Source organism: Naegleria fowleri (assembly GCF_008403515.1).
Source record: "Naegleria fowleri strain ATCC 30894 chromosome Unknown tig13, whole genome shotgun sequence".
Classification (NCBI taxonomy): Eukaryota; Heterolobosea; class Eutetramitea; order Acrasida; family Naegleriidae; genus Naegleria; species Naegleria fowleri.
Window position 1 is genome coordinate 490,599 of NW_025407945.1, and position 27,378 is coordinate 517,976.

At 37.2% G+C, this 27,378-nt stretch overlaps 12 protein-coding genes across 12 annotated transcripts; 6 read left to right on the forward strand and 6 right to left on the reverse strand.

Moving 5' to 3' along the window:
* Nucleotides 1-33: 33 nt before the first annotated feature.
* On the reverse strand, nt 34-2,246 carry FDP41_012321 (uncharacterized protein; the record flags this gene model as incomplete). The annotated part of the gene is made up of 3 exons (XM_044702828.1): nt 34-603; nt 722-1,907; nt 2,125-2,246. The coding sequence occupies 3 exons, from the start codon at nt 2,244-2,246 to the stop codon at nt 34-36; spliced, it is 1,878 nt and encodes a 625-aa protein (XP_044566377.1).
* Nucleotides 2,247-2,559: 313 nt separating this feature from the next.
* FDP41_012322 (uncharacterized protein) lies at nt 2,560-3,960 on the forward strand (the record flags this gene model as incomplete). Its single annotated transcript, XM_044702829.1, has 2 exons — nt 2,560-2,697; nt 2,782-3,960. The coding sequence occupies 2 exons, from the start codon at nt 2,560-2,562 to the stop codon at nt 3,958-3,960; spliced, it is 1,317 nt and encodes a 438-aa protein (XP_044566378.1).
* Nucleotides 3,961-4,134: 174 nt separating this feature from the next.
* FDP41_012323 (uncharacterized protein) lies at nt 4,135-7,879 on the forward strand (the record flags this gene model as incomplete). Its single annotated transcript, XM_044702830.1, has 4 exons — nt 4,135-5,650; nt 5,713-5,811; nt 5,858-6,589; nt 6,708-7,879. The coding sequence occupies 4 exons, from the start codon at nt 4,135-4,137 to the stop codon at nt 7,877-7,879; spliced, it is 3,519 nt and encodes a 1,172-aa protein (XP_044566379.1).
* A 56-nt stretch (nt 7,880-7,935) lies between these two features.
* On the reverse strand, nt 7,936-10,107 carry FDP41_012324 (uncharacterized protein; the record flags this gene model as incomplete). Its single annotated transcript, XM_044702831.1, has 1 exon — nt 7,936-10,107. The coding sequence occupies one exon, from the start codon at nt 10,105-10,107 to the stop codon at nt 7,936-7,938; it is 2,172 nt and encodes a 723-aa protein (XP_044566380.1).
* A 657-nt stretch (nt 10,108-10,764) lies between these two features.
* FDP41_012325 (uncharacterized protein) lies at nt 10,765-11,980 on the forward strand (the record flags this gene model as incomplete). Its single annotated transcript, XM_044702832.1, has 2 exons — nt 10,765-11,127; nt 11,249-11,980. 2 exons carry the CDS (start codon nt 10,765-10,767, stop codon nt 11,978-11,980), a joined length of 1,095 nt encoding a protein of 364 aa, XP_044566381.1.
* Nucleotides 11,981-12,053: 73 nt separating this feature from the next.
* On the forward strand, nt 12,054-13,742 carry FDP41_012326 (uncharacterized protein; the record flags this gene model as incomplete). Its single annotated transcript, XM_044702833.1, has 1 exon — nt 12,054-13,742. One exon carries the CDS (start codon nt 12,054-12,056, stop codon nt 13,740-13,742), a length of 1,689 nt encoding a protein of 562 aa, XP_044566382.1.
* An 89-nt stretch (nt 13,743-13,831) lies between these two features.
* Nucleotides 13,832-17,976, reverse strand: FDP41_012327 (uncharacterized protein; the record flags this gene model as incomplete). Its single annotated transcript, XM_044702834.1, has 3 exons — nt 13,832-15,881; nt 16,058-16,069; nt 16,709-17,976. 3 exons carry the CDS (start codon nt 17,974-17,976, stop codon nt 13,832-13,834), a joined length of 3,330 nt encoding a protein of 1,109 aa, XP_044566383.1.
* Nucleotides 17,977-18,112: 136 nt separating this feature from the next.
* FDP41_012328 (uncharacterized protein) lies at nt 18,113-20,116 on the reverse strand (the record flags this gene model as incomplete). Its single annotated transcript, XM_044702835.1, has 5 exons — nt 18,113-18,632; nt 18,677-18,772; nt 18,877-19,431; nt 19,480-19,543; nt 19,600-20,116. The coding sequence occupies 5 exons, from the start codon at nt 20,114-20,116 to the stop codon at nt 18,113-18,115; spliced, it is 1,752 nt and encodes a 583-aa protein (XP_044566384.1).
* A 322-nt stretch (nt 20,117-20,438) lies between these two features.
* FDP41_012329 (uncharacterized protein) lies at nt 20,439-20,915 on the forward strand (the record flags this gene model as incomplete). The annotated part of the gene is made up of 1 exon (XM_044702836.1): nt 20,439-20,915. The coding sequence occupies one exon, from the start codon at nt 20,439-20,441 to the stop codon at nt 20,913-20,915; it is 477 nt and encodes a 158-aa protein (XP_044566385.1).
* A 113-nt stretch (nt 20,916-21,028) lies between these two features.
* On the reverse strand, nt 21,029-23,772 carry FDP41_012330 (uncharacterized protein; the record flags this gene model as incomplete). The annotated part of the gene is made up of 4 exons (XM_044702838.1): nt 21,029-21,787; nt 21,858-23,030; nt 23,091-23,229; nt 23,285-23,772. The coding sequence occupies 4 exons, from the start codon at nt 23,770-23,772 to the stop codon at nt 21,029-21,031; spliced, it is 2,559 nt and encodes an 852-aa protein (XP_044566386.1).
* Nucleotides 23,773-23,941: 169 nt separating this feature from the next.
* FDP41_012331 (uncharacterized protein) lies at nt 23,942-25,516 on the forward strand (the record flags this gene model as incomplete). Its single annotated transcript, XM_044702839.1, has 2 exons — nt 23,942-24,846; nt 24,925-25,516. 2 exons carry the CDS (start codon nt 23,942-23,944, stop codon nt 25,514-25,516), a joined length of 1,497 nt encoding a protein of 498 aa, XP_044566387.1.
* Nucleotides 25,517-25,588: 72 nt separating this feature from the next.
* Nucleotides 25,589-26,730, reverse strand: FDP41_012332 (uncharacterized protein; the record flags this gene model as incomplete). The annotated part of the gene is made up of 2 exons (XM_044702840.1): nt 25,589-26,502; nt 26,556-26,730. The coding sequence occupies 2 exons, from the start codon at nt 26,728-26,730 to the stop codon at nt 25,589-25,591; spliced, it is 1,089 nt and encodes a 362-aa protein (XP_044566388.1).
* Nucleotides 26,731-27,378: the final 648 nt, after the last annotated feature.

The following is a 27,378-nucleotide window of genomic DNA, read 5'->3' on the forward strand; positions in this document are numbered from 1 at the left end:
CTTTGCCATCATGTACATGTTAATTAAGAATCTTTACAATCTATGAAATACTCCCACAAACTGTGCAAGGGATTTGTAATGACCGGAACACTCAAAACTTGAACCTCCTGTCACAACAAATCTCTTACTCTTTGGTAAATAGGTGAAAGTATGACCATACACACTCAATAGCTCTCCACTCTCACGATTTGTTTTGCAACAAAAGTATTCCTTATCATCTTTAAGATTCTTCCAAATCTTCTTTTCCAAATCAAAAACAACAAATTGATTACTCAATTCTTGATTATTCCAATTTCTTGATCCTCCATAGACAAATAATTTGTTATTGTCAACGAGCACAGAACGATGATAGAGTGTTGAGTGAGGAAGGAAGGTATTATGAGGAGAAAGTGTCACTTGTTCCCAATAACTGTATTCTTTAAAGAATCTAGTCTCAACTGGAAGTACAATGTGTAAAATCCAAATATGGTTATTAGTCTCTTCACTTTGATTGTATCCTCCATAGAGAATCATTTGATTGGTATTTTCAATCATGTGACAGGAATGACCTGTGAGAGCTCCTGGATGCTTTTCAATACTTTCATCCATTCTCAATTTACTCCACTATAATGTTGTAATGACAAGATTGGTAAAGAATGGATCGCGATAATTTCACACCCAATATCAGAAACAATTTCACAAATTTGGTCACAATTTCACAAAACTTTTCATTCACACTTACCTGTCCAGTCTCTACATTGAGTGCATAGACATCACTATATTTCTGTCCCAAATCATCTCCATTCAACACACTACTTCCACCATACGCAATGACATGATTATTATAGTACACAAGAGAATGACTTTCCAGAGCTGGTGGTACTTGTCCTTGTTGTTTAAATTTTGTGAATTTGTGAGTGTCACGATCAATGTCAAGAATCCATGCATCACTCAAATTTGGATTTTCATCACTTGTATAATTACAATAACCTCCATGAATGAAATATCGATTCATTCCAATCTTAACAATTGGACAAAAAGATCTTCCCATAATAATATCTTGTCGATCGACATGCTCATCATCATTTTGATCTCGAGCTCTACAAGTCACAACATTGGAGTCAATATCAATTTCAAATAAATCATTGTGATGACGTCCACCTCCATATCCACCAAATATTAAAATCTTACAAGTATCATCCAATGAAAGAGCCACATGTCCTCTTCTCATTAATAACTCTGAACTCTGATCATTTTGAATTAAATGTTCATTTAACACTCGAGTTCCATTCAAATCCAATTCATCATACCAAATGAATCTCGAAAAGACATTTAACTTTAACAAGTGATGCCATAACTTGCTGACAAATCTCCATTCGAGTGCATCTTTTAAGGTGGAGAAGGATAAAATCAATCCAAGTAATTCATCTGGAATGGAGTGGTTCAAGTCATCACAAAGGAGAGAGGAAGAGGTGTTGTTGTTGCTGGTAATGGTGGTGGTGGTGTTGTTGTTGTTGTTGTTGTTGATGGTGTTGCTGGTGGTGGTCATGGACATGTTCTTTGAGACGTCGACTCCTCCTTCTCCGAGACTTAGTACATAGGCATTTCCTTGCAAATCATAAAACACATGAGAATGATCATTATCATTAGAACCACCACCACCACCACCACCACCTGCATGATGACCAAAATCATTGGTAAATAATTCAACCACAAGACATCCTCTTGGAACTCCCATCAAGGACAACCGAAAACGTTGTGGAACACCTTTCTGAAGTAAATTCAATGGAATAGAGCAATATCCGAGAAGGTCGTCCTGAGTGAGGAGATCCTTATCGTACACATCAAAGACAATCCTTTCTTTCATGGGATCTGTGACCGTGAGATCAAATGCTTCATCATTCCAAACAGGATGAAGTGTTTGCTTTCTAATCATGATGATGATTATTGTGAACATGATCATTATCGTATAATATATGTACGCAGACACATTGTGAATGATCATGATGGTGGTGGTGAAATTGAAATGTATATTCATTCGTATTGGTATTGTATATTGATCGATGATGGTGATGATGATGAAACATCAGAAGAATTTCAATTAGGATTCTTAAATCATACAATGATGATGAGACTACTACCTACTTTACTTTGGTTCGCTTTGTTGTAGATCCAAGTTTCACAATGACATAGGGATCACTCGATCCAGTGACGTCTTTTGCGATCAGATCATGACCTTCGAGAACTTTTACGTGAACGGAAGGCATTGTTTTTTCATAAAATTGAACTTCATCCTGTCGAGTTCATCCAAAATTATCTCACCAATCATCATTTTCACATTCTCCATGAAGCTGAAATGGTGTTTAACAAAAATTTCGTACCTTCAATCTTCTTCAACAAATCTCAATTATTGTTTAACCAATTTCAATTTCTTCGTTTGATTTCTAATATTCTCAACCTTATCCTTTGAGTTCAATAATGTGTAGATATTGCAATAATCTCGCATTCATTTTTGTTTTCTATTAAAAAATTAAAAAATTCTCGACCTGCTTCTTTTCATGAAAGAAGGCAGACAACATCATGGACACTTCGAAACAACACTGTGTAAAATTGAATGACTATCAAATAGAACATGTAAAAAGGTTATTGGTTGATAAGATCGATACTTTGAATATAATTGATGAATCCCGAAAAACAAAGTTAAAACAATTATTGCCAGTATGTTTCATAATATTGATGATGAAAATATAGTACAAGATGAGTTTTAATTTTAATTGAATTTTGCATTCATGACATGATCAGAATTATTTATTTGTGTTGATCAACAATGGAAAACGCCAATCGGAAATGGTTCAAAAAGTTGAGCCTATTTTAGGCCAAGAAACATCATCATTGGTGCTTTGGTTTATTGAAGTTTTAATACAAACAAGTTCTAAACAAAAGTATGAGATTGGTATTGAAACTGAACAAGAAAAACGAGAAAGGTTAAAGGAAGAGAGGCTTCAAAAAGAAAAGGCAAGACAATTTAATCAAAATTCAAAGGTGTTCGTTGCAGTACATGGAGAAAAGGCCATGAACATGGTTGGGAATTTAATGAGCAAAATTCCATCAAGTTTAAGTGGTGGAGAAAATTCGGAGGATCATTTAATTAATTATAATGACAAGAAGATCATTTCAACAGATGAATTACAATTATTGAACAAACAACATGAATCAAACCCAACCAAATATCCTCAATACTTTTCAACAAGTGAAACAAACTCTATCAAAAATACTTCAAATATTAATTCATTTCTGAATACATCTTGGTTTGTAGTGGAGGATGGAATTGAGGAATTGGATTTATCTGAGGATTTAGAATCGTCATGCTTGCTTCAGGAAGAAATGATCAAAGAAAATTTACCAAAAGAAAGTATGAAAAGCAAAGACGATAGAAGCAAGAGATATACAATTCGAGAAGGAGGACCAAAGTCCTTCAGAAATAATTACAAAAACAACTCAAGCGACTATTATCATCGACACTCACAGTATATTCGTAACAACCGTAACAATAATGCAACAAATAACACCAACTACAATGAGAATGTGAATACCAATTATTCACACTCAACTCGTCATGAAAATAGAGAGTATTCCAACAAACCTAACATTTGGTACTATCCCTCCTCATCGACTACCAGCCACAACAATTCATCCTCCAATATCTGCGCTAACCAACCTTATTCTAATATCAACCACTATGTAAATCATGCAGGTGATAATACAACGAACAATCAAACAGAAAACAATATCCAACAATCATCAACATATGCCTATCCTCAAATGACTTCTTGTCCATCAAATTCCTACAATTTTGATAGTAGTTCTTCCTCTAAGCGAACGTTTGACAATTACAACAATGAATCCACTGTTCACGCAAGCAATAATGACAACAAAAAGCGGAAATACAATAACCAGTCCATTTATCATCAGCAACTGTAATCTGTTGTACAGGTTGATGGTCTATGACGCACATTACAAACACGATAGTGTAATGTGTTGGAAACCTTATTGTACATCATATGAACTAAAAAAACATTTTCCTCACAAACACACGTTCATCCCCTGTCAAGTCATTTACAGGACGACAAGTGACTTTCGAAATAATAATAAAAAATGTCTGAAACAAACCATGCCACCACAATCATAGCAGTGGATGGTGATGATCGGATTCAAGCATTCAAAACTAAATGTTATCCCAATAGAACGTTGATTGTAGTAGTGAGTGGAGTGCTCGCCGCTACATGCTCTCTTCTTCTCGTGATGACACTTTTGATGCAACATTTCATGCCATCATCACTGTTGTTGACAACAACAAACAATGGACACAAACTATCCCTTCAAAAACAACAAGAAATTGACCTTCACTACAACTCGATTCATCTCAGAAGTGGACATGTGATTCATACCCGAACCACTCATGATCACTTTTCAAGCAAGATGAGTTCAGCCTCCTCCTCATCTTCTCCAATGAATCGCATCACTTCCTCCTTTTTCAGATTATTCCAATTGATGATTGCCAATCCATTTGTCACCAGCACTTCTCATCACGAACAACAACACATTGAGGACATGTCAAGTAAAGAAGCAACAAGGGCCACCACCACCACCGAGCAAGACATGGATGCTTCTCCTTCTTCAATTCAGACATTTTTCTTGCACTTTCATCCACACTTTTACGAACAAATGATTGCTTCTTCTTCTTCTGATAACAATCAAAAAGGTTGTTCCGAATTTCCTTGGCTCCAAGAACAAGTCAAAAAATTTACAGTTCGTCTCGGACACTACATTCCTCAGAGAACTTTCATGATCAGTGGTTCCGAGAAGAATGTGTTCAGATTAAAGGAATATTTGAATGAGATAGGTCGTAGTTATAACAGGAATAATGGCTGGTGGAGTAGCAACAACAACAGAGAGGAGGTTTGTTGGATTGGTTTGGTAGAGAAGGATCATAAATCGGTACCACGTGATGTTTTGGAAGTACATTTGGATAAAACGGTTGTGGTTGATCGTGTCATGAGAGGAGAGTTACCCTATGATGATGCATTCAGATATCTCACAAGAAAATTATTATCAAATAACGATAAGGGAAAAGATGTACACTTTGTTATTATGGCTACTATGGCAAAACATGAATCAAAAGAAGAATTAGAATTGAATGAAATTGCCAACGTCAATTCTCCTCTAATGAAACTTGTTAAGGAAAATTCTGAGGATGACCATGTAAGCGTTAAAGCTGTATCGAACGAAAAAATTGCTATTGGAGTGAATGGACATCAACATGCTTTGAAATTAGCTGAGAAACTAAAAGAGCATGGTCTCGTTCATTGGGTAGAAATTAAGACTCCAACAATTATTCATGGCAAATATTCAAATGCTCTAGTTCAGAGTTATAAGAAGCCAACTGACAAGCCAATTTGGAGTATGGGACTTACAGGTTCTGGACAAGTGATTGGAGTTGGTGATACAGGTGTCGATTATTATCATTGCTTTTTCTATGATGAAAAATCCAATCCTCCTTTCCAAAGAAATTTACGTGACTCTGTACAAAATGCCAATCACAGAAAATTTGCATCATTTTGGACTTATATGGATGCTGTTGATTCTCCAATGGGCCACGGAACACATGTCAGTAAGTATTGCAATCCAATATCATTCAAATTGAATTATTGAAACGAATTCACCATTGTAAAGCTGGTATTGCTGCTGGAAGCATCCATCCAAGTGCAAAACCTGCAGATTTGAAAGATCATGACGCACTTGCTAAGGATGCTAAGCTTGCATTCCTCGATGGTAAGTTATCTTATTCGTGATGAGAAAGCTAATAACTTGCATTTAGCTGGATGTGACACCGATGAAGGATGTTCTTGCCCTCCTGATACACTTTGCGAGTGTGACATGAAGGATGGAAAGAAATGTCCAAAGAAGTTTGGTGTTGTTTATTTACCTTTGGATCTTTATTCTTCTTATTTTCCATATTTCTATCAAAATGGAGCAAAGGTTGTGAGTAGTTCTTGGGGAACAGGATTTTTCAAAGACTTTGGTTTTGGTTATTCTACAAACTCGAGAGAAATTGACCAATTTGCTTGGGAAAAGAAGGATTTCCTTCCTGTGTTTGCTGCAGGTAATAGTGGTGGTGTTTTTGGATATGCCTCTCTGACCAGTGAAGCAGAAGCAAAAAATACTTTATCGATTGGTGCCTCTTTGAGTACACTTCAAAGTTTCCAACAAAGTCTTAATATTACCTCCACTCAATTAATTATTGATAGACTTAGAATTGAACTTTATCAAAAGTTTTGTCTCAAGGCAAGCGATCTCTATGATGCAGATAAGTGTGAAAAAGCAAAGAATTTCCAATCTGAAAGTGATTGTTGTGCCACCACTTGCAAGACAGTTTCCACTGATTGTTGTGGTGTTCAAGACTATTCTCCATTTTTAACCATTGGATTCAGATGTTGCCCACAATGTATTGGCCTTGAAATGCAACAACATCCAGAATACTACAGCCAGGAAAATCTTGCAGTTTTTACTGCAAGAGGTCCTACTCTTGACGGCCGAATTAAGCCAGATGGTAAGTTATTTTCAATGAATGACCATCATGACTAACGGTACTTGAATTGTAAACATTATGGCATTTGTCTTTCTCAACAATCATGCTTTGTGAAATAATTGAATGTATCGCTCAATAGTGGTCACTGTTGGCGAGAAAATTCTATCTTCCCTTTCTTCTGGAACTACAGAATCTAAAAAGTGTGGAACATTCACAGATATTAAGGATCAGATGGTTTATCACGAAGGAACAAGTATGGCTGCTCCATTAGCCGCTGGAGCTGCTGCCTTAGTACGACAATTCTACCAGGAGGGTTATCTCACAGGTAGTAAGAATCCAAGCCAAGGATTTAATCCAAGTGCTGCTCTTGTAAAAGCTACCTTGATTCACTCTTCAAAGCCATTAACTGGATACGTTCATCTTCTCTCAAAACATCAATATTGGCCTCTTCAATATCAAGAAGGTCACACTTTTTCACTTCAAAGTACATACATGCAAGGTTTTGGTCACATTGATTTGAGCAACGTTATGGATAAGAGCATGGGTCTGTATGTTCCAAATAGAGCAGACTTACAATTGAGCACTGGCCAAACTCATCAATACTGTTTAAATGTCAAATCTCAAGGTGATAACCCTTTAAAGGTCACAGTGGTTTGGACTGATCCTCCAAGCTCACCTGCTGCCAAGATTCATCTTATTAATGATTTGGATTTGGTTGTGATCACACCAAAAGGTGATAAACTATTCGGAAATGGTGGTAAATCATCAGTGAAACAAACAAGAGATGAACCAGATCAATTGAATAATGTGGAACAAGTTGAATTGGACAAATCAGATCCAGCAGGTCTATATAATGTTGTTGTGAGAGGTAATGCCGTTACCAAAGGCCCTCAACCTTATGCCATTGTTATGACTGGTAATTTTGAATTATCGACAGGATGTTCTTCTTATTCCTTCATTCCATATGCTTATTTAGCAGAAAGAGCGGAAACGTATTCAAACTTGTCCATTGCTTTTGGATTGCTTGCCATCATTTGTATTCCTGCACTTGCCTTCCTTTCCATCTACCTGTACTTGCAATACCGATCAGTGACAACATCTCAAAAGGGTTATAGAGAAGCAGCAATTGGAAGAAACACTAACACGTATGTCGATTTGGGAGACGATGACAATTATGAGTTGAAAAACGTAAAGAAGAATTATGTTGTTGAGGATGAGGATGAGGATGGTGAAGACAATATCGCTATCAACAAACGAGGTGGAACTGCTAGAGAAAAAGCTGAACTTGTAGAAAGGGATACTACCGAATAAACGAGGCCTCGAACCAAAATAACTTCCTTAAAACAGCTTATTATTTACAGGTATATTTAATTGTTAAAAAAGTAATTATTTGGATTGTAATTGCTTCCAAATAGCTTTGTGTACAAAGACTCATCAATGGACAACAACAAATTGTTGTTGTTTGTGTTCTGTGCCGCTTGTACAGAGATGTTATTTCTCAGCAATCTGCTCAAATCAAGAGGATCAACAGTTGTTGTGTTCTGCAACGTCTGCTGTTGATATTGAGGCTGTTGGATTTGTTGAGACCAAACTTTTTGATTCAATTCTGGCTTTGGTTGAGAAATGAATGAAGGCAACTGGGAATTTCTGTTAAATTGCTTCAACAACTCCTGATACAGAACCATGGTTAGGTCTACAGCTGGCTGTTGATCTTGTATTGTCGTTGAATCTCCTCCAAACTGCTGATAGATGGCTGATTGTGGTTGAGGTTGATTTTGGCATGTGACAATCTCTTCTTCCAAGAATGGGGCAATATCAGGTGAGAGAGTACTGTTTTCAAAGAACTGAGACCATTGATCAGTTTCAAACAAATTGGTAAAGGAAGTGTTGCTCTGTGCTTCTTGTTGTGTTGGACGCTGTTGTGGTTCAGAGAGTTGGTCGAACTCTGTTGCAATATTCTCTGTGGCTAGTTGTTGATTATTAAAATTGACCAATGATTGATTGCTTTGTTGATCTCGAAGTTGATTCACACGATCATTCGAGTATGAGCTACCACTGCTTCTACTGGCGCTACTGCTACTTGCATGGCTTGCCTCGCTAGTAGGGATCGACATATCCATCTTAGATGAAGACTTGGTCTTTTTGGATGATGTCGCCATGCTGGTTTGTTGATCATTCGAGCTTGAAGTAGCGACATCTATAGTTCTCTTTCTCTTTGAAGAGGATTTCTTCTTTTTGGGTGGCGTCTTGACTTCTTCCTCTTCACCACTACTTGAGCCTTGATGAGCACCATACGAGTCTCCTCCTTGTTGTTGTTGTTGTTGAGGAGCAGCAACACCCCAATCATCGTCGGTTGGTTGTCCCTTAGTGCCTGCTTTTCTTGCAAAGATCGAGAATGGATCACTCTTTAATAATAATTGATCGCCGTCCATCTCGCCTCCAGTATTCATAACATTATGCATCAAGGACTTGCTTCGGAGATGAATGGTTAGAATGAATGGCTTTCTTCCATTATGGAAGCTACAAACAGAAAAATTCAAACGGAAGGTAGCATTCGAGAATCCAGGTTTAAGGTAATTCTTTCTTTGAGTCTTTGTTCTTTCAATACAGTAGGCTTCAACGCCCTTATTGTTCTTTGAAATCTTCTCTCCAGTCTCTGCATCACGAAGAGTAAATATAAAGTCATTCGAGTCATTGATAGGACTTGGAACACGCAACATGAGATCATACTTGTAAGGGCTACAGTACAATTTGGGAGGAATGTACATGAGAAAATACTTGGCAGTCTTTCGGGCTGGTTTGATGAACAAGGTAATCTCTTCTTGACTTGAGATGGTGTTGTTGGAATCCTTTCCTTCTGGAGTATTCAATGTTGAGAAGGTACAGTGATCTGTATTTTCCATCATGCGAATGAGTGGGGTGGTCATGGAGGAGGAGGAGGAGCTATTCGTGGTGCTGCCATTAGAAGGCTTTACAACATTTGAAGATTTAAGGGTTGATTGAGGATGCTGAAGGTTCATTCCTGCGGTTGGGCCTTCCTTACGACCATTGCTATTACAGGTTTGTGGTGTCGTCAAGTGACCACCATGATTGGAGGATGAACCATTCGATGATGCTGGAATACTGTTGTAAGCAGAAGATGATTGGCTATTCGTGGTGATTGGTTGATGATTGTGGAATGTCAGGGGAGGTGTTGGTTGATGGCTCACTCGATTCATCATCAACAAGGAGGAGGAATCTGCTGCGAGGAACATGGATGGATTGGTTGCTGGGCTAGTGAGTGTGGATGATGGTCGAATGGATTGTATGAGCATTTGAGTGTTGTGGTTGTGGTTGTGGTTGGAATGAAGGGTTGGATGGGTCGTGGTAGTTGCAACCTCCTCAGTGCTATGGGCAGAAACACAATAATTATTCGCTAATAGTTGCTGTTCTTGTTGCCATTGCAACACCATGGAATGAATATTATTCACCATGGTTTCAGCATCGCATGTGTGTTTGTTCTCATTGAGATAGGCAAGGATGGCTTCTGAAATGTTCATCTCGTGTGGTGGTGGTTTGAAAGAGAATCAATTTTTACTTTGTGTCTGGTCCACGGAAAGGATCGGTGTTGCGTTTTTTTAGCTTTTGGTGCGTACAAACTCTGGGATCGCTTGGAGATTGCTTCGAGAATTAATCTCGAGTCGTTGAGATTGTTTTAAGCGCGCATCTGCAATATACTTGGGTGGAGATTGACCTAAAAAAGGTGTTCTGTATTGGCAAATCGATAATTGGGTCTATGTTTTTTCAGCTGAAAAACGAATGAATACATTAAGAGAAAGTTTTCTAAACAATACCCTCCGATGTAATCCTCAAAAGTTCTCACTGACCAAGAATTGAAACACAAGTGGTAGATGGCCAGTCCGTCTGAGTGTTGCGGATTTTTTTTCTCCGTTACTCTTTTCACTGGTTGAAAGCCACACGTTAAATAAAACGAATGGCCATATTAATTCACAAGTTTTTGCTTTTTCATGACCGAATCATTTTCTCTCTGCTAATGGAGGAATGCTCATGAGATGATACATTGAATCATCCTCTCACAACTGATCAAAGTGATGAATTAAGGCAGGCAGATCGAACAAATCCCTTCAATTCAAAAACACTTCTTCGAAATGGCGATGGCCACCCGACGTTCGACACGAAAGAAACATTTCGAAAAAATGCTCAATCACAGATTTCATAAGCTTGTGAATTGCATCCAATGTTCATTTGTAAATCACATCTTGTCGGAAAGGAGCAATGAATGGTATAGTTGGGTCCATGCTAACTGTTTAAATCATTCGGTGTTAATAGCTCAACACTTGAGTTTGGATCCTACTCCCATTCCAATAACACTCAATTATTTGAAGAGTTGTTTCGGTGGGTATTCTGTCACATCATCAAACGAAGAACAGAAGAATGTGGATATTCAAGACCTAATGAATAGTATTCGTTATTTTGATCAATATGATGAATCCAAAGGATGCATTAGAAAAATTATGATTGGATATCCAACAAGCAATTTTTCAAATTTATATGAAGAGGCAAGTCTTTTTGTCATCAATGAATTCAGGATAATTTTATTTCATGATGATGATGATGGTATAACAATATGATAATCATATGTAATCATAATTCAATTTAAATATATTGTCATTGAAGTAGATTGCTTTTATTTGGATTTTATGGATGGAACAAGATCAATTTCCAATTCAATTCCAAAAATTCACTTTACTTGAAGATGATTGGCAATATTATTCTCTCTTTGAAGAAACCTTTAATAGTCGAATACAAGCACTAAAAAAAGCTATGGATCAAGAAATGTCAGACATTCAAGAAATGGTGTATTTCATTGTTAGAGATATGGGTTTAAGAGGAATTCAGACTTGTCTAAGAATGAGAAAAACTGTTGGAAGCATTCGATACCTCATTCCAACCCACTCTGATCTCATTCATGCATTCTCTTGTCAAACCATGAGTGGTGGCAGTGGTGCTGGTGGAGGTCTCACCGTTGGTGCAAGAGCTCTCGCTAAACATTGTCATCGAAGTGAAACAGACAAGTGGTGGGGAGGTTCCAATATCTTAAAGGGAAATGCACAAGAAAAAAACAACAAGGCACTTTCCATACTTTCCAAGATTCTTGAAGAAGCTACTTTTATTAATTGTCACATTCTACCACACAATGTGCCTTGTATTGAAGTGAGAAATTATCAAGGCTATGGATCAAGATGGGTCTATCAGAGGAGGAGAAGACATCAAAATGTTCACACTCATCACGAACATAGTGCTACACCAATCACTACAACGCTAGATTATGAAGACAACAATCAAATTATATTTCGAGGTTTTTTAGAACCCTACCAAATCAATGGTCACGAAAGTGGATGGAAACATTGAGTTTTTTCGTATCTCGTGTTCTTGGTGAACCCAAGTTGGCGCTTTTTTTACAATTTTAAAAAAAAATTTTACCATGTCCGAAGAAGAGAACAATCACACTACGGAATCAACACCACCACCTCCAACAACAACCGCATTAGGAATGGAAGGAGCCTCACTTGATGAGGAGGAGAAAACAACAAACGCTCTGATGGATAAAACCAAAGATGAAGAGTTTGTAGCAGAAGATGTACCGGAACAATCAAGCTCTCCCATCGTGGTTTCAGCGTCAGCTCCTGTAATTCCACCATTGGACCTCAACAGCTCTGATATGTTTAGAAAAGACAAACTACGAACACCAAGCAAGAGAGCGGTTCCCTTCTCCGTACAATCTCCATCACAAGAACTCTATGCCAAGTACATTCGCTTGGAGCAAGATTTTAAAGATCTCCAAAAAGCTTTTGATCTTGTTTCAAACGAAAAATCAGTTCTAGAAAAAGTTGTAAAGCAGAAAGAGCAAACAATTGAAAAAACTCAACTTGATCTAGAAAATCTCCAAGATGTATTTGAAAAGATGAAAGAACGATCTCGTGCGCAAGAAATAGAAATCAAAACTCTTCAATCCGAGAAGAAAGTGCTTGAGGAACACACCGCTATTGCTGCTCTTCAAAGACAAAAAACAACGGACATTAAGAGCAGAACTGTAGTTCAAGAAGACGCTCTTGATCGTATCTTGGGGCTAGAAAACGAAATTAAACTGAAAAACGTTAAAATCAGTTCATTAGAAACAGAGATTCGTACATTAAACGTAGCCATTGAGAAGAAGGACAAGGCCATTGAGACGATTGAAAAGCAATTAGCAACACTACAGGGCAAACATGACAAAGTGTATGAAATTGAATGCCGAAATGCTGAATTACTATTGAAGTTGGAAAAGGCCCAAAAGGAAATCAAAACTCTTCAAGAAATTACAAGAATGAAAACAAAAAGCCTTGAGGAACTGAATAATCATGTAGAGACCCTCAAAAACACCACCGAAGAGTTTGAAGAATACAAAAAGAAGATTGCTGCTATCACGAAGGAAAATGAGAGATTGAAACAAGAAATTAGAGTTGCCGAGAGGTCTTTTGTTAAAAAGGATAAGGAAATTTCAAAGTTGGTCACCGAAAAAGATGTTGTTCCTGTGAAAACATTAGAGGGAGACAAAAGATTCTTGCACAGCGAAGTTAAAAAATTGCAAGAGCAAAAAGCAATTCTTGAAAAAACCATTCAAGTTCAGGATAAGAAGATTGAATATTTGAGACAAAGATATGAAACCATTGAACTGGCTTTGAAGGAAACTAAGGTTGACAAGTTACTCAAGGATGCTAAACGCAATCCAGAAATTATCAAAGAAAAGTTAAACCAGCTCAAAGAAGAATCTGACGAGCAAATGAATGAGTCGGTTCCAGCTTCAGTTGTGGATTTACTCATCAAAGATGTTGAAGAGCTGAGAAAATTAGCAACCGAGAGAGACAATATTATCTCTGAGAAAGACGCGGTGATTGAATCTCTCGAAAGAAAGATTGAGGTTGTAGAAAGATCTAAAGTTGCCGATCAAAAATTGTTGAAAAAGAAGATCTCGACTCTACAAGATGAGATTGCAGCTCTCAAGGAGAATCTTGTAGCCAATGAGTTGAACTTTAAAGAGAAGGAGAATAACCTTAAGAGAGAGAAATTCGCTCTTAAGAAGAGTCTCAACCAAACAACAGTCCGTCCAACTACTGCGAGTGCCATTCAATAAACGTGTTTATTTCGACCATTGTTTTATGTACTTCGTTTATAAATTGATGTGGTAGGTGTAATTGTATAGGGATCCCTAGTTGTAAATCACTAAATTTTGAGTTTTCTTGCTTTCTTTCTGATTTGTTCTTTCTTTGCTTGTTTGTTCGCTGCTTGGTTCATAATGAATCGATAATGAGAATCCAACATGAGAATACAGATTTCGTTATAAATCGAATCAAACAATTGATCTGGTAAGTGTTCGCTTTGACCAGTGGCATAAAAGTCCAAGTGTTCCTTCACAGCTTCTGCAGCTTGTTTGTTGATATTCACGGCCTTGTCTCCGTGTACATCCAAATATTCGCTATAAATCTCGAATGCAATTTCAAACTTCTTCTTTTCAATTTGTATCAAATCTTTCTCTGTGAAACCCTTCTTCTTCTTTCTCTTTGGTTGTTGTTCAGAAGAGCTTGCTGAGGTGGTCGTTGAGGCAGTCTCTTCACTTGGGTCATTGTCATACAAGTATTCTTGAATTTGGAAGCTTCTCTCAGAGTATTCCTTATAATCTGTAATCTTATCCAATAACATGAAATTCTCCAAGGAGTATTCTGAAGCACAATGAGCTCTAAAGAGTTCTCTTGACTTTTTATCCTTCATGGTTTCTGAAAGTTGAGTGGCCTTCAATTGTTTCAACTTCTTTGAATTACTTGAATCTCTCTTCAATGAAAAGCCAATCGACCCTAACACCACTGGTATCACAATGGACACTGATACACAAATGACAACCAAAGACAAAGTCGTGGTGAGAATTGAAAATTTGTCTCTTTCAGCATCTAAATCATTCAAATAATCTACAAGTGGTTTAAATTCACTATCATATCCATCCAGATTGTATTTGTAACTGTCTGATTCGAGTATATTCATGGCAGCAAGAAAATTACCTGATGCTGATTGATTCAAAGCCAAATGTTCCATGGCAATTGCCTGTGAAGTTCTCAATTCGTTCAATGTTAAATTATGTACAATTGGATATTGCAATTCTTTTGGAACTACTTTGAGAATGACATTAATGTTCGACAAGAACTTTTGATAATACTTGTAATACGCAATGGAATAGTTTCTAGAAATGGATGTTGTAAAGTTGCAGAAGGCAGCTGAACGAGCTGTGGCAATCATCATTTGTCTATAAACAGTAGTATCAGAGTCGAGTCCATCCAAGACTGCACTATATGCTTGACCACCTGAATAACTCACCACAATAATCACACCCAATGCAAGGAATGCCACCAAATTCACTAACAAGGAAAAAACATTAACCACTTTGAGACATGAAAGTTCAACAGTTCCACAACATGTCTTGATAAGGAGACCATGTTCACTACTACTTGTTTTGGAATTGGTATTGGATTGAGTACGAGAAGGTGATTTTCCAGAAGTAGCAGTGGAAGGGACATGACTTTTAGAGTCACCATGATTACTCTTGTTATGAGGCATATTTTCAAGTTCAACCACATTGACCTCTGAAATGAAAGTAGTCTTGTTATTTGATCCATAATGTTTTGAATTTGCAAGATGTGATGGAATTTGAGAAGTTCTTTGGAGGTTGTTGCGATTTGGAATATCCTGATTGTCTCCTTCACCATCACCACTCTGTGAGGTTACACACGAATCACTGTCGTCATGAGTATCTCTCAAGGGTACATTTAATCCAGCACATGAGGCATACAAACTGGCTGCAGAGAGAGCAGTAGGTCTAGTAGTAGTTGTAGTGCTAGTATTGAAATTGTTCACTCCAGTGCTACTTGTAGTAGTAGCAGCAGCACCAGTAGTACCACCATTGGAAGATCCACTTGTTGGTAACAATAATGGATCCATGCTGTGAGTAGAAAACACATCACTGGAAGGACTTGCATAACTTGTATTGGTGGACAAATGATGAGTCTGTCCATAGCCTGTAACACTTAAGAATTGAAGAGAAGGGGATGATACTTCTTCATGGTGCTGGTTGTTATCAATAGTGGAAGAGGAATGATCAGTTGTACCCAAATGACTGTCTTGAGGCTGTTGCTGTTGGTTGTCCGTCATGATAGTGGTCGACATGTTTTTTGGAAAGTGAAAGTGGTTTGAGAGTATTAGTATTTCGATAACCGAAATAAGGAAACTGTATTTGGAGTGAACGAAAAGGCAAAAAGGAGCAAATTAGGAGGATTGATCCATCAACAACAGTGAAGTGTTCGTATAAATAGATGATGGTGAGCGCAAGTTGAAACATGGCATGTAGGGAATGGATGAGAAAACAACAAACATGAAGAACAAACACTATTCAGATATACTTACTTGTGGAACAAGCTAATACAGTCGAGTATGTGAAATATTTACAAAAGGTAGTTTCTCTTAGAAAAAGGTACACTGGAAAGAGCAAACGATCATGAGAGAGGTAACCACCTCACTTGATTATTGTTTGGTGGATGGAAGAAGGAATCACTTGAACACACACGATCCTTCTCTACTCTTCTAACTATTCTTGTAAATAGAAACTAATCAATACAGAACTCTAGTATCACCACTAAGAGATGAATTGCGTTGTTTTTTGTGTTTTGTGAGAAGAGGAAGAATAAACACATGCAAAAGATTAACATGAAAATACAATACCTGTACACATGAGGATAACCATTATGCATATCCACAGTACAAATACCAATTTCGAACTCCATGAAAGGTATGGCACTACTGAGTGAGATGACCAGAACCTATTTGAGATTCTTCACAAGTCGTAATTGGTCTTGTTTGACTTTGTGTGGAGTGTAGAGAATAGAAGCTCCATTATGCGAATCACCGCTCTGCGCAATCAAAGGCGGACTTGAGCAGACCGGAAGTGACTTTTCCGTAATTTTGGTTACGTATTGGAAATTGAGAATGTTTTGAATGTGTGGGAATGTCTACTTGTAGTGTTGCATAATGAAGTGTGACGAAAATAGACGGGAGAACTGAGAAAATGAGAGCTTATCTGGCAGCACTCTTGCTGAACCGAGCCGAGTCATGTTTGTGTTTGGATTAATCGATGAAGAATGGTGCAAACTTGTCCAAAAGCGATCATTTTGTAGAATATGTGACACTAGTGAGTGGCGCTGATGGTTGTCTGATTCGTCAAAGGAGGATGATTTGGTGAATGAAGTTGAGGGAGGATCATTCTTGAACGTTTCATGAGTCACGTTCTTATTTGATAGACAGATTTTGGATGATGACGACGATTCAGAATTCTCTCTTCTCAATTTCTTAATTTCATATTGTAGGAAAAAGAATTCCTTCACCTTATCTGAAATTATCATGTGATTTTGTTCCATATGCACTAGAATTTCAAGAGTTTTGTGGGGATTATGTAAATAACAAGCGATGAGATTTTCATAGCACATGGATTTCGCCTCAATGGTTGCATTCGGATTCAACCAACTCAAATACTTATTTCCGTATTCAGTTCTTTTTTCATTATTTCCTAACTTTGAGGAAATCAAAATAATTCGAGATACTAGAACTCCTGATAGGTCATTGTGGAATTTTGCATGATATCTATCTGCCAATTTGAATGCTTTCTCCATCTCGAACGCCGTTCTATACATTTCTAACATTGTAATAAGTGAGCGATTGGTGACACAACCCAATTTCTCTAAATAAGAGAAGTATTCTTCGGCTTCCTCAATTGAAAAGTCGCTCGATTTAAGAGACCGCTTCAATAAGGCCACAATTATTCGATTAAGAAAATACTTTGACTTTGTATCAATGTTAGTTTTTGTAAAAGTATGCTTAAATTGAGAAAATATCTTCTTTGCCAATGAAAGGTTTCCGTTCTGAACGCAAGTGCAAATTAGAAAATTGAACATTTGAATGTTTGGTGGACTCAAAGCTAGAGAAAGAATGGAAGCAGAATCAAACCGAAGAAGAAAATTGAGAGTATTCCAATGCTTGGATATATATTGTATCGTAGATTGGCTTATGGGATGAGATCTCGGAGGTGATGATGATATTAATTTTGATTGTTTCAAATTTTGGTTGGATGTAAAATTGTTCTGTTCAATTTTGTTATTTTCTCCAATGGTGATGGTTGATGAATAGAATCTTGTCGCAATTCCTGACGTAGTATGAATTGTCGTCATTGAATTTAATAACAACCACTGAACATTTAAACCCACTCTTGCTTTCATATTCGTTCCGAGCACTGCTGCACAACAGTGAGATATCGGAGTGAAGAGGGACTTCATTTTTATTTTACAAGAGTGTTGAATTTGCAATTCCTTTGAGGAAACACATATCGAAAGAGCGCAACATTTTAAAGCTCTTCATTTGTCATGTTGATGGCCGATCCCACTTGGGGTCAATCAAACTTTCAATAAAATTTTAAAGCTCTGCTTCATCTTGCAAAGCGTCAAACAAAATACGAGCATCAGAGGTTTTTCCTGAAACCAAAGTAAAGTTCAAAACAAATCCATCATTTTCCAATGCGCTCATTGTCATGTCCATGATGACTTGCTTTTCTCCAATTACTGTGTCACCTTGCTCACCTTGCTTAATTACAGGGAATGTACATCCAAATCTTACAGTTGATTCTGAAGCTTTCTCAAATTGAATATGCAAAACTTTAAAAACACGAGTCACTTCAGCTAAAATTTCACTTTGAGTTTTTCTACTATGAAGGCCATACTGTGATGGAGTTTGTTTCTTTTTTGAGGAGTCATCTTTCTGGCTGGTCTTTTTCTTTCTCCAAAACGCAAACCATTTAATACCAGTTTGTTCCTTTTCTCCAGACGGCTCATTAACAGGTTCTTGTTCAATATCTTCACCATTTGCTTCTTGCAGCCTTTTTCTCAGTTCTGCTGCCTTATCTACAGGTACTGTGAGAGGATTACATGGTCCAACACTGCACAAAAATTAAGTTTTCTGAAATTCTTTACAGAAACATACCTATATTTTGAAGTGTTAAAAACGTTTGTTTGTGCTGTTCCCAACTCACGTTTGTATTGTAAAATAAGGTTGTACAATACAGTTTCGAGATTTTTCCTATTTGGGTTAATTAATATTTAGATTAATCAATAACTTACTCTGGTGCCATAAGCGCCTCCTTCAAAGCTTGTTCTGTCAAGCCCGTCTTTTCAAGAGTAGACTGAAAAACTTCAGGATCAATAGAATTTTCATCCAATTGAACCATGTATTCCTCTTCTTTCTTTGGAGTAGAATCTACATCTTGGTCTGTTGGCTCAATGTTTTCAGGAGTAATAGTTGTTTCTTGAACATTGTTTTCTGTAGTCACTTCAGATGAAGAAGCTCCAGAATTTTCCAATTTGTGTTGGAGAAGCTTTTCTTGAATAGCATCTTGTTGAGAGATTTCTTCGCTTGATGAAGTGTGATGAAGAGTTTGTTCTACAAGACTCATCTTCTTTTCCATTTTTCTCCACCAAGGATGGTTTTTAATTCCTTTGATGGTGATTCTCTCGGAAGGATTTAATTTCAACATTTTAGAAATTAAGTCACGAACATCCTCATCTAAAAATTGAGGAATTTCATATTTTCCTTCCTTAACTTTAGCTAAAAGGACATGCAAAGTCTCATCATCAAAAGGTAATCTTCCTGTGAGAAGAGCATAGAGGATAACACCCATACTCCAAATATCAGCTTCCATTCCGTTATATTTTAATCCTCTGACTATTTCAGGAGACGCACTATTTGGAATGTTTGATGACAAATGAATCAATAATTTCAATACTTACTAATGAGGAGAACCACAAGAGGTCTCTAACAATTTTCCTTCCTCCATGAGCGAAGCCATACCAACTAATCATCACGTAATTAAACACAAATTAAAATATTTGAAAAGATTTCAAACTTACAATCGGCGATCTTGATATTCTTATATCTGTCTAGTAACAAGTTCTCGGGTTTCAAGTCTCTGTGACAGATCAATTGTTTATGACAATATTCAACTCCAAGAATAATCTGTTTAAAGAAATGGAAGGCCTCTTCAATAGTAAGTCTTCCTCTCTCTACAATGTAATCGAACAATTCTCCGCCCTCTACATATTCCATAATCAAGAATAAATACTTTTTTGTTTGTAACACATCATACAGTCTGATGATATGTTTATGACGAATCATTTTCATGACAGCTATTTCTCTTTCCACCTTCTTCTTCAAATGAGGTTTGTGCGTTAGAATTTTCTTGTTGATAATTTTGATCGCAACTTTATCACCTGTATCCTTGTGGATAGCCAACTTGACTTTTCCTGTTGATCCTTCTCCGAGAGTTTTCTTCAAAATAAAAGGTCCAATCTTTTCTTGTGTTCCACTGTTGGTCTCTTCATCATGAATCGAATCAGCAAGGAAATCATCATTGTTTGGGTAACTCATTTTTTTTAAAGGGATACGAGAAGGCTTGTGGTGATTTGTTTGGTTGGATGATCGAGTGACAAGGTTTGAGGAGGAAGATTTATCAGAGTTCATCGAGTTCAAGCTCAGTCAAACGTCATACAACACAATTATTTATCACAAAGATAAAGGACATATCAAAAGAGTATACATTTACTCTTTACTCTCGAGGAGCAAAAAATTTCATTGTAAAGTTGGTTGACTAAAATTTTTTTAAAAATTCGTTCGAAAAAAATAGCCACAAAGCCCACACCTTGTAAGTTTCGTTTATTTCTCGTGGTCCAATAACATAATTGTTCAGAAAATGGTCATCAAGACTGACGTTTGTTTGTTCTCCGGTTACAAGATCTACCCAGGACACGGTGTTAGATATGTTCCTTGCACCAACGTGCAAAGCACTAGACCTGTCTTCACCTTCGTCTCAAAGAAGTCCCTCCATCTTTTCTTGATTAGAAGAAACCCAAGAGAAATCAGATGGACTCAACTTTACAGAAGACAACACAAGAAGGGAAGCGTTGAACAACTCAAGAAGAACAAGAAGAGAAGAGTTGCCAGAGTTGAAAGAGGTATTGCCGGTGCTTCTATTGAATTCATCAAGGCTCAAAAGAATCAAACTCAACAACAAAGAGAAAAGATCAGAGCTTCAACCAAGGAGGCTCAAAAGAAGCAAAACAAGACTGAGCAAGCCGGAAGAAAGGAACAACAAAAGGCCCAGAAGCAAATGATGAAGGCTCAAATGCGAAGCAAGAATGTCAAGGCTCCAACTGCCACTTCCAAGTAAATCATAATAAAAAGACTATTGTTAATAAGCTGTTAACACTTTATTCGAAAGATCTCGTGGAATATCAACGGAGATTTTGATGCTGAGTGATCGTTTTTGAAATAATTTCATTTTTACATCTCCATATTTGGATTTTTCTCGAAATATTCTCTTCCATTGCTAAGGCTGCACAATATTTTAGCTCCTTGTATTACGTCCATATCAGCATCTCTCCTTGCTCGCTTTTCTTCTCCACTCTTTTCTGAAGTTGGCTTGGGTTTTTCTTGTTGGAAGGTTACTGAAATTGGAGGTGAGTCTACTGAAAAAATTGATTGAGCCCAGGATTGCAAACTATGTGAAAGTCTATGGCGAATATCTTTGATACAAGAGAATCCACCCACGACAATAATATTTGAAAGGAGTAAATTTCTCAACTTGTGATCTTCTAGCCTAAAAACACTGGCTAAAAATTCCTCTATGTGTGAAATAATTTGGTTGAAATACCATTCTCCTATTTGCACTCTGATAGAACCAATAATCGTGGTTTCGCTTCCATAATCATATTTAAGAATGTAAGGAGGGACGCCTGATACAAATTTCTTATATTCAGCGGAATTGACATTCTCAGATTGGGGTGGTATTATTGCAATTTTCAAGAATTGCTTAGCAAAGTCATCACTAAATCTAATTTTTCGTAATTTTTGCATTTCCTGCTTGACATCAGGGGTAAATATTACATCCTTATCTCGTTGAGCTTTGTTGTCCACCACCATCGAGCATTTCACACCAGATGGACCTAAATCAATGATCAAGCATGTTGGAGCTTGGTAGTACAATGATAAAAGAGTTGAACAGTCGATCATGGCAATTGCTGGAATAGGCATGGATGTAAGCTTTGAATAATTGTTCACAATCATAGGATTCATTGAGTCAATCAACAACAAAAGATAAACTTTCACCTACCAAATATTCTTTAAGTTCAATCTTTTCTTTCTCAGTCCAAGAGGGAGGAACACAAATCATTAGAGGATGTTCTTCATATGAAACGCTTAAATCTTCGTCATACAGTTGATTGATAAGGTAAGCAAAATTTTCCATTGATACAATACTTCCATCTTTTCTAAATAGAGGTTTCTCTTTTCCAAGAGATCTCATTTTCACTTTATCTCCAAAAATCAAATCATCATAACCATATCCAACAAATGAAAAGTGTCCATAGCTTGGAATAAGACATAAACTTCGACTTGTAAAGAAACTGTTTTCATTCGCTAATCCATAGCGATAATAATGAATTCCAGGGGCAAGTATTACCGGGCAGAAGAACGAATCCATGTTTGAACGTGTGATAAAAGCATGATACCAATCCTTTTCACCATAAATGGAAAAGCTTTGATATTTGGAAATTAATTGGTTTTCTGTGCAAATACATGGTTCCAACTTTTCTGCAGGAACGGACTTATAACTATTATAATAACTCATGTAAATGTTGGAAGGCCGTGTGACAATTGCTTGAGTGTGTGTTGGCCAGTTAGATTCATACAATTTCTTCCACAGTAATTCATTTCTTGCATACGAGTTGATTGTTGAGTTGATGTGAAGAATGTTTTGACAAATTTCCCAAGGTCTTAAGAAACTAAAGATTAAGGCGAATATTTCTTCTGGAAGCAATTTCTCAAGATGACTCAATTTCTTTGGTTTTGATTTGATCGAGTGTGAGATGTTCACTTGGAGTTCATGAGCTAACATGTACTTTTCTGTCGATTCCTTGATTTTACCTTGTTTTTCCAATTCATCACTCTCATCGATTAATCTTTTAATTTCTAAATATTCTTTTGAATTTTTGAAATTATCTCTGTAAAGGTTGGTGGAATCCACTCTTCTGAAAATTAACTCCGTTCTCAATACATATTTGCTTCCGTGAAGAACAGTATTTCCTTCATGATATAGATCATGGTTAAATATGGCAGCAGTACCACGCTTGGGTGAAATACAGCCAAGCACTCTAAAGCTCATGATATTATTGATTCCATTTGGTGATACTTTTTTCAGCAGATTGGTGCCATATGATGTGTCATCCAAATAGATGAGTATTGTGAAAATACTTTTTTCATTGTCATTTCTGATAAATTGAGCATCCTTTTGTGTGGATTAATTTTCAAAACATATTGTAAATGATGAATTCATTCAGTTACTTACCATATGAGGTTTGAAAAATGTCCCTTCAGAGTATTTGTTAAATCTGAGACATTCATTTATACCAATGGGTTTCCATTTACCCTTATTGTCAAAACCATATGGTTTTACTCCTTCATAATCGGATAACTTGATAAAAGGGCTACGTGTACAGTTATTTGCCAATAATTATGTCGTATTATTATTTCACAACCTACACTATTCTTTCCCACAATAAATTTGCAAGCTTCTTGCTGATCACTAACACTCGTTGACTATTTCTATATTCTTTTAAATACTCTTTATCAATATCTTGATATCCAAGTTGTTCTGTTGCTTGAATTAACTGTTCACATTCGTCTTTCGAAAGAATAGAATCAATGCAAAAACATCGATCATCATTTTCAACTCCTTCCGAAAGCTGAGGGTCATATGGAAGCATGGATGGCTGATCATTGAAAGGAGGATCCACAATTTCTGTAGATTTCATTGATAATAAATGTACAGTGCGAATAGGACTCGCAGGTACTATTGTATTTGGAATTAAAAGATCTCTTCTTCTATTCATCATTGATGAATTTGTGGTGTTCTCGTTTTGATTGCTTTCTTCTTGATGAATAGAAGAAAGAATCGGGCAAGTAGTCTTCTCCCCTGATTCCCAATCGTACAAGGTCATGTGTGAGGCAAGCCTTTCAAGTTTCTCCATTTTTTGATCCATTTGCTTACTTCCACAGATGTTCGCCAACGGCATTCATCATGCACGAAGACTGGGAGAGATGTCCGTTCAGTTCAACACTGGATGTCCATCTAGAACATGAGAAGTTGCACAACAACAACCACTCAGAATCATCATCATCAAATCCTATTCCAAAAAAATGCACCAACCCTCCATTTCATCGACGCAAATTCTTCCATCATCGTCGTCGTCGTTGTCCTCTGTAACAATAATAACAGCACCCACCACCTACCTCACCCAGCACCTCCAGAAAGAGAATGCCAGTGTGAGTACTGATACGAACAATATCTCACCATCGGATCATCACGCACCAAGTTCATCCGAGGTTACTCTCGAGAGTAACGGAGGAAGTGCGTGTTGTGGGAATCATGAAGAATTGGATTCTTTCAATGGGTTGTGTTTGGAATGCAATCACCAAGAATCATCATCTCATAATTGCAGCAACAATGCTATGGTGGATAGTAGTAGTACCATAAACGGTCAACACAATGACTGTGTTCATGAAAATAGTTCTTTTTGTGATGATCATCACGACGAAAAGAAATTCTGTCGAATGCATCATGATGATTGTGTTCATTCATCTCAACAGAAGTCTTCTTCACAACTGCTCAGAGTAAATACATCTTCACTTCATCAGAGAAGAGAGAGCAATGGCTCTTCTCCGACTACTCCTCCAGCCAAGGAAACAGATTCATTAAACAACAACAACAGCAACAATAACGGAGGAAATTTTGAACTGAATCTTCCTCCTTTAAATGTATCAACAATTTCTTCTTCAGATAAGTCATCATCAACACCAACTACCAACAATGAGGATAATGGTGTCGCAATGAATGATGACACTCCTTCTCCGACCACTGCAAATGTTCGCCATAATGTACTACAAAAGATTTCCAAATGGTCAGAATTAGACAACTATGGAACACCTTTAGAACCAACACATATTATTCCTTTAAAAACGCCCATTAAAACCAAATTTCTGGAATCAGCTAAAAAGTGGCGGCCCTTTACATCTGAAGACTTTTTGTTCGGCAATTTGAAAAAGTTAGTAGTACTTTGACTTGAAATACATTTCATGAAATGATTTGTCCTAATCATTCAATGGTCGATTCACCCTAACAGAGGCTATGCTGTTGCTGGAATTGTCGATTTATCCAATCATGATTGTATATATGATGTGGATAATGTTTGTGTGCCAAAATATCCAGAAAAGTTTTTGTCCGAATTGAATAAGCTTACGTTTGAGAGTGAAGCAAGAAAAGACACATTTTTGAGGTTCATTGTCACGGCTAAACATGCCAGAAAGCCATCCATTTACGATAGTTTCTCCGAGGAAATGAAATCCCTTGCTGATAATACGGAAACTGAGCCCTTGCACTATATCAAAGTGAGACTTGTGGCAAAGGAAATTCCTGGTCTTGAGCAACAAACAGACTTCAATCGTGTGATAAATGATTTCTTTAAAGAGTTTCCATCACACTACATTGGAGTGCACTGCTCATATGGATTCAATAGAACTGGTTTTATTTGTTGTGCTTATCTCATAAGTGAAAAGCATCTTTCAATTGATGAAGCTCTTCACGTTTTTGCCAAAAGTAAGCCACCAGGTATCAAGCATCATTGGTTTCTTAAAGCATTGAGGTTGCGGTATGACCCAACACATGCACCATTAGAAGAAGAAATGAACAACTCTACGGAAGAGTTTTCAATGTAAATAATAAATCATTCGCTAAAGCAATTCAGAGTTGCATTTGGAAAGTGAATTTCTTCTTTATGCTCTTTATCATCAAGTGTAGGGATAGCTACTATGAGAAGAATCATTCAATGTTTGAATTGACGAAAGAGGAGGAAGTGTCAGATTTACATTGTTGTTGTTGTCAGATGCATATCTCGGTTCTAATGTTAAATTCGATGGTGATATGTGTTGAAGATCATTGCTTGTGTTTGAATGTTCTGTTGTTGAGGATAATGGTACATTATTTGAAGAAGCGTTGATTATAGTAGTTGTTGTTGATTCAGAGGAGATGAGGGAGGTGCTTGATGGTTCTACTTTGTTGTTAGAATAGTTTGATTCGTTGATCTTGTTCCTGTCGATTGATGCAGCTGCCAGCAAAAGTCCTGATAATTGAACTTGATCCTGCTTTTGTTTTTGGGAAGAATTCATCAGAGGCGGCGTATGGAAAATGTTTTTTGATGCCAAGTTTGCTTGACAATGGCAATTTGCCATGGTTGCTGCTAAGTTGTTGTTGTATCTGAGAGACACGGGAGCCATGATGTTGATGTTGCCCCTATTACTCCGTTTTGTATACTTTTCCCATGATGCTGTTGAATTATAGTCGTTCTTCTTTCGTGATTGAAGAGGAGAGAAACACCTTCTTGCTGTCGGGGTGACTGTGGTGGGTTTCGATGGCTGCTCATCATCGTCATCATCATCTTCATCATCCATTTGTTTTCTCTTCTTACTAGAAGAGTTTGCATTTGAAGGAATACCTGTTCCTTTTTTCTCTAATTCTCTATCGACTTTCCTGATTTGTTCAATTATTTTCTTCATCCTCTTGCTTACGTTTGTATACATGATTTGAAATTGTTTTGTTAGTTGATCTAATTCTTCCATTGTCCATTCGGTGTTATTATCACAACCTCGTAGAATAATACCAGGAAGGCTCTCAACTTCAAAATTCGTGGACACGATATCTAGTACTTCAATATCCATCATCCGTTTAGCATCATGATGAACGGTGAATATCACTTACTTGATTGACTCAGCACAACATTCCTTGAATTGGCATCGTGCGTATTTGATTCAGTGGGAGCACTTGATTCTTCGTCATCACCACCAACCATCATTGCTCCATCATGATTCTGATTGGACATTTGTGATTCTTCTTCGGTAGCTGCGCTTGGAGTTGTCTCTGATGACGGAGCCATCTGTAGTATTTTTTTGATGATTGAATTTTTTTAGTGCCTGCTCAAGGGTTTGCTTCCGCCAACAATAATAATAACTGTTGGAAGGCTTTTCCAACGGGAGCTGAGAGACTTCTCGATTTTTTCAAATAACTCTCTCGTAATAAATCATAATATCCATACAATCAATGGTCCAAGTTTTAGCAAACAGATTCTCGGTTGATATCAACACGTTAAAGAATTAAGGAGGTTAAAGATGTGCAATTGTATTGCATTCTTTGGAGCAGACCCATCTCAACCAATCAATTGGTCCGTTGTCCTTTCAGGACTTGAGACGGAACAAGTGCATCCCAACAAAAATTCATGTCCTAAGTACTTAGTTTGTTTCATTGTTTCATGTACACTCTTGTCGGCCGAAATAACTGACAGAGTGTACCTAGGAAGGTCATCACATATTTTTGTAGGGCCTGGAATATTGGAAAAGGAAAACCATTTTGACATAAAAATACGTGGTGCAGTTGCATGTCTCTCTCTCCTTTGATGTTCAACCAGATCTGAAAATGGGAAGGGTAGAGAAACACACGAAGAGTTCTATTTTTTTTGTTGCAAGGAAGAAGAAATCCTGCTCGGTTGTTTTGGATGAGTCAAAAGTTGAATTTTGAAAACTAAGCA